General features: G+C 37.2%; 2 protein-coding genes across 2 annotated transcripts; both read left to right on the top strand.

Moving 5' to 3' along the window:
• Window positions 1-652: 652 nt before the first annotated feature.
• Window positions 653-1,202, top strand: LOC111595714 (enhancer of yellow 2b transcription factor-like). Its single transcript, XM_023309559.2, has 2 exons — window positions 653-727; window positions 800-1,202. Exons 1-2 carry the CDS (start codon window positions 702-704, stop codon window positions 1,089-1,091), a joined length of 318 nt encoding a protein of 105 aa, XP_023165327.1. The 5' UTR covers window positions 653-701; the 3' UTR covers window positions 1,092-1,202.
• A 1,940-nt stretch (window positions 1,203-3,142) lies between these two features.
• LOC111595697 (polycystic kidney disease protein 1-like 2) lies at window positions 3,143-5,523 on the top strand. Its single transcript, XM_023309542.2, has 2 exons — window positions 3,143-3,290; window positions 3,347-5,523. The coding sequence occupies exon 2, from the start codon at window positions 3,363-3,365 to the stop codon at window positions 5,511-5,513; it is 2,151 nt and encodes a 716-aa protein (XP_023165310.1). The 5' UTR covers window positions 3,143-3,290; window positions 3,347-3,362; the 3' UTR covers window positions 5,514-5,523.
• Window positions 5,524-6,050: the final 527 nt, after the last annotated feature.

Here is a 6,050-nt window from a genome sequence, read left to right as displayed (position 1 = left end):
CATAAAGAGAATCTTACTCTGCCAATGAAAATTGAAAGTGATTGATTTTACGTTAATTTTTGTAAAATTTCTTTTATTTTATTATAAGCACTGTGCCTTTAAAATAGCTAAGCAAGGTAACACAAATTTCGTAAAAGTATCTATTTGAACAAATAAATACTCCATTGTCATGATGTAATTAAATACTCGCGAGAATCAAATTTACTGTGTAGGTTTCTGTTTTATACACATACAAAGATTTTGTATATCATCGATTTGGATAGCTCAACCTACTAGAGATTTCTACTTTGGAAAAAAGCAATGTTTTGATGTTTTGTTGTCTAATTTTGCGAGATGTTTCATGGTATTTTAAGTAAGATTGAAAAAAGCCTTTTATTGGGCTTTTTTTTCTAAATTTACAAAAAACTGACTGTTAGAATAGAGGACAGATCAGCTCTTTACAATTATGCGAGTGGTCACTAATGAAAGTTACAGCTCGTAAACCTACTCTGATGAGAAAAAAAATGTGCCACCCATTTTGGTGCCAAATATGTGTAAATTACAGGGTATTTTCTTAATGCCAATTTTTAAGTTTCAAGTTCTACAACTTTAGAAAACACTGCCTGAAAAGCTTATACTAACTCGATTTTAAAACTGGAAATGCAGAGCATCATGCTTCTGCAACCCAGAAGGCATAGAAAATCGAATCACTACAATACATCATGAATAACGTGACAGAGTTAGTTAGGTAAGCTATCACATTGAGTAGTATAACAAATAAATAACTTCAAATAATTTATTATGAAATTATGGAAAGCAGCAGCAAAGATTCTGATGTCAATTGCGACAGTGGCAGTATCTCTATCCTAAGCAGCGGGGATTTGGATTCTTTACGGAGTCTAATGCATCAACTGCTTCGAGACTGCGGCTGGCAGGATGACATTCGCAAAAAGATACACAACATTCTGGATACGCGAGGAGTGAATCAAGTTAGTGAAGGAGATGTCATCGCCGAGATCATACCCTTGGCAAGTAAATTGGTACCCAAGGAAGTGCGATGTGAGCTGGAAAAACGAGTGCGTGATATCTTGCTGTTGAATTTGGATATTTAGAAATAGTTGTATAATACATACAGTGGTTCACAGCTAATTTCAACCAGCACCTTAAAAAAAGTTTGTTGGGCTATAAAATCTAAACTATTGGGGATATCCCGAAAATTTAAATGCAGGTTGTTAGTGTAATGTTTAAACTGATATAAAATCAATTCATTTATTTTTTAAAAAATTTTTCAATATTTAATGTTTAAAAACTAAAAAATGAAAAAACATTATATAACATTAAAATAACAAAATAATAAAAAATCACTACTTAGTGTGACCATCCTTTGGTTAAAAAATCACTACTTAGTGTGACCATCCTTTTGGTTAACTATTATTTTAAGTCTTTTTGGGATAGATTCCACCAACTTTTTGGTAACTTCTGGAGTAATTTTTTCCCATTCCTCAACCAATGCAGCTTTTAGGTCAGATTTGTTGGATATATTGTGTTTGCGAATGTTTTTTTCCAAAATCGACCACAAATTCTCGACTACATTTAAATCTGGTGACTGGGTTGGTGGTTTCTTAACGTGCAGATATTTCCAGATCAGCCAAGTCTGGACAATTCCCGCAGTGTGTTTCGGGTCATTATCTCTGATAAAATCTGAAGTCCTCCTTTATGCCCAGTTTCTGAGCACTTTGAATTAAATTGGACCTCAAAATATCAAGATATTTGCCTTTATCCATCGTAGTCTCATCCCAACGCCGGCTGCTGACATACAGGCCCAAACCATAAGGCTGCCTCCGCCATGCTTTACTGTAGCCCTCAAATGTTTTGCGTCAAGCTCTGCGTTAGGCTTACGCCACACATGTGAGGGCCCATCCGACCAAAACAAATTAAATTTGAACTCATCGCAAAATAAAACTGTGTTCCAGAATCCAATGTCCTTGTCCAAGTGCTCCTGGGCAAATTTTAAGCGACACTTCTTGTTTTTGTCGCTTATAAAAGGCTTCTTGCGTGGTACTCTGCCATTAAAGTCATGTTCCCGAAGCACACGGCGAATAGTTTCTGGGTGGCATGACTTGCCCAACTCCTCCCTAACAATATCGACAACATGTCGGACCGATATCCTTGGGTTTTCCCGGATTTTTCTCACAATATAAATCCAACCATCTCAGCAATTTTTCTACGGGAATGACCATTTTTATAGTGTTTGAGAACAAGTTCCCGCTGCTCAATAGGTGTGCGTGGTCCCATTTTGCTAAAAATTTATTTTATCACACTGCGAAAACAGTGAATAAAGCATAGAACAAGAATCTACCGTTGCATTGCAAAATAACGGATTTCTCATCAGCTGCAAAGTTTGTGGTTGAAATAAGCTGTGGAGATGTGTTGGTCTCATTTTTTAGTTTTTAAACATTATTAAATATTGAAAATATATTTAAAAAATAAATGAATTGATTTTAAATATCACGCTAACAACCTGCATTTAAATTTTCGGGATATCCCCAATAGTTTAGATTTTATAGCCCAACAAGCTTTTTTAAGGTGCTGGTTGAAATAAGCTGTGAACCACTGTATGTCGTGTCTTCGTATATTTAAGTGTTTGGATCGGCAGCGGTGGCGTTCCTGTGTTGTAGCTTCGCAATAATACGAAATATTGCATCAACTTTGACGATGCTCTTTTGGTAGTATTTTTGTAGCTAGACAAAGAACCGTTAAAGCGCGGCGGCAAAGAAGTTGTCGCCGAGTGTAGTTCGGTGCGAAGTAGAGAAAAGAAAAAGAGCGAGAGGCAATCATAATATGAGTTGCCTACTTAATGCTGCGCTTTCAAATGTGGAAAATGGCCGTCCGTTAACACATACATATACATGTATCTAAAATATGAATTGGGTTGCGTTTCGCTTTTATATCCGGATCACATTGAAAATGTATGTAACGGTAAGGAGGCGTGGCAGACCCCATAAATTATATATATTCTTGATCAGGATGACAAGTCGATTGAGCCCTAAAAACTAGGGATTTGAATACCATACGCAGTACAAGTTTATCTTTTTTTGATAATTCATCCCAGTTGCTTATCTATAAAAATCGATAATTTCAAGATGGAAATATTCAATTTGTTGTGGGGACTCCTTCAATAAATACGTAGATTTTGTATAAACCTTTTGCCGTTTCCAAATGGATATCTAACTTCAGCTTTTGAGCATATCTCAAGCAATCTCCTAGTCAAGCTTTCTCGTTCAGGCTAACAAATACAATTTTGAAAAACTGTAAATTGCCACAAATATTAATTTTAGTAAACTTTATTATCAGCTTCACATTCTAGCAACGGACCACAAAAAATGGCAAATAAGTCCAACAGGTTTTACTTTTGGACCACAATCTTTACCCTAACAGTGTCTATGATAACGATTGCAGTATTCTCTGGATTCTATCACTCAACGAGTAAATTAAGATCAATGTTCATGTCTTTGTTGCTGGTGTTCATGTTTCACTATCTGGTCGGAGATCCAATCAGGTTTGTAATATTCTCAATCTCGGACGCTATTTGGCATCCGAAACCCCACAAGTTTGCAACAGATTCAGAAGTCGGTCATCAGACCCGGTTAGATTATTTAAAGTTGCGATTAAAGAGCTTACGGGCCCATCTCTTAATACCGGAAAAACATCGTGACGAAAACTTGAATTCCCAGTACAAGGAGATAGAATATGATTTGTGGCAGTATGGAAAGTACCTTGCTTGTTTAATACTTCTGGTACTGATAACTGCCGATGGCAATGCTTATCAAACTAAAAAGTGCCTTCAGCATCTCTTTAGCCACAATTATTCGACTTCTTATGGTTTGCTCGATGCGAACGAAATAACAAGTGCCTATGATTTCATAGCAACTTTGCCCATCAATGACTTCCATCTTGATGGCGATTCTAATAGACCAGAATGGGTGCATGGCAATCAGACTAAGTTGCTTGGAGTCGTTCGACTACGTCAATTGCGTGTGACCGACGTACGGCATGATAGACTGGCTGATCCTCCATTCTCGAACGAATTGTATATGCCTGGATGGAAATTACCATATCAGCGCTTACCTTACGATAATGTCTATTGGCGCATCTATCAACCGTGGATACCCAAAATTTCGAACGTGAAGACGCCATCCTATCTACGTTCCGATGAGGGATATTTTCGGTCATATCCCATGTTAAGTGGATACGTGGCGCTACTAGCCCGAAGTCACCAGAATAGTCTCATGATAGTAGACTACCTACGTAACAATAACTGGCTCAACTACAATACTTCCGTTCTATTCATTGAGTATTCCTTGTACAGCACTGATGCCAAATTATTGAGTGTATGCACTTTGCGCCTAGAGCAAACACCCTTCGGCACCACGATACCCTATGTGGATGTGGATGGCATACGTGCACTTGAAATCGATGACCAGCTTACAGATTGGCAACTATTTTTGATAGTTGTGTATGCCATTGTGTTTCTACAATTTTTGAAAGGTCTTGTGAAACAGCTGTGGTTCAATCCAGAAAACATTCGAAGCATATGGAACATAGTGGATATTGGAATATTGGTGCTTAACTTGGCCATAATAGTTCTGCTTTGGATACGTAACCGGATGATCACAATGATTCTCAAACATCTTAGCAACAAGAGTAAAATGGAATATATAGAGGTAACGCCGGTCAATCTCTTGACTAATTTTACCAGAGAAACCATTGGGTTTCTCTTATGTTTAACAACTCTACGTCTGTGGAAAGCTCTCACATTCTCCAATGTCTTTCATATCTTCACACATACGCTGTATTTGGCTTGGGAAGCTGTTGCTACCGTTGGTATGTTCATAATCGTGTTAATCCTAGGCTTTGGCATGGCGGTATCTACAATAAATGGCAACAACAGCATACAATTTTCTCCGCTTAGCCACAGCATCATTACATGTACATGTTTTACCTTTGGGTTTACCCATGGCCTCGAACCGGAAGACCTATTTCATGGCGGCAAGATTATTGGCACTTTCTTCTTTTCTATTTTGGCATTCATTATTTCTGTGATTTTGATAAATATGTTCGCTTCTATAATTAACGATTACTTTTACGCTGCAAAAAGTCAAAGGTATACGAAATCTGAGCGTCGCATCAACATATTTGAATTCATGTATGCCGAACTGAGCTATTATATTCTATGGCTGAATCAGTTACGAGTCTTTCGTCAGTATTATCATCGAAAGAATCGAACTGTTTCTGAAAACATAGAGCATGAAATAAAAGCGCTCAGGAAAAAGAGGTCGACGTGGCTAGGCACCAACACAAACACATTTATTGTACACCGAAAAATATATCCAATTGACATCAATGTGGAGCTGAGGGAATTTGAACGTAAACAGGAAAGAATCTATACAATCGGCGCTATAATGAATACTCAAATCGATATTCTCCAAACTCTTTCTGGGTATGATGAGGATATAACTGAAACAAAGAAATGAATAAAAAAATTCAGACTAAAATATTATCATATAATAGTGCGTATTGTTACTATGAAAAGATCCATCCATAATGTATACTTTTGGGTCTTGCAAAACTGAGCTGTGTACGAAGTCAATGTATCATTGTCCTTAGAAAGGAATGAAATGGATGCCTCCCATTCCTCCATTGTCTTGTCTATTGTCTAGAACTTTGGTACATTTTCATTTGCATGTCCCTAATATTTAATTAGGATCTTATTACCAGAGGCTAAGTTATTTAATAATCTCTTGTCCTTAGTTAAAAAATGGAATGGAAGGGTGTGAATATTTTTGTGTACGTATGTATCGAAGAAGGAAAGATAAATCGAACAGCAGATCGACGCAAGATCAGGGTATATCCTAGTCGAGCACAACCGATAAGAGTACTCTTACATTTTGCTGTCGCATTTTGAATATAGTCCGATTTGGTGGGCATGGACATACAAATAATCATCAATTTGTAGAGGATCTGGAGAAGATACATTTTTATCCGATTTGCCAAGTCCAGAATGGGTGTAA

Source organism: Drosophila hydei, unplaced genomic scaffold (assembly GCF_003285905.1).
Source record: "Drosophila hydei strain 15085-1641.00,03,60 unplaced genomic scaffold, DhydRS2 tig00008137-arrow-arrow-pilon, whole genome shotgun sequence".
NCBI classification, from domain to species: Eukaryota; Metazoa; Arthropoda; class Insecta; order Diptera; family Drosophilidae; genus Drosophila; species Drosophila hydei.
The sequence above is the reverse complement of the archived record's forward strand: the minus strand, read 5'-3'. Positions and strand labels throughout refer to the sequence as shown.

Bases quoted from the DNA above. Each gene is read 5' to 3' on its own strand.
- LOC111595714 (XM_023309559.2), top strand. From the start codon at position 702: ATGAATAACGTGACAGAGTTAGTTAG. The intron at 728-799 runs GTAAGCTATCAC...TATGGAAAGCAG, and splicing joins AACGTGACAGAGTTAGTTAG to CAGCAAAGATTCTGATGTCA.
- LOC111595697 (XM_023309542.2), top strand. From the start codon at position 3,363: ATGGCAAATAAGTCCAACAGGTTTTACTTTTGGACCACAATCTTTACC.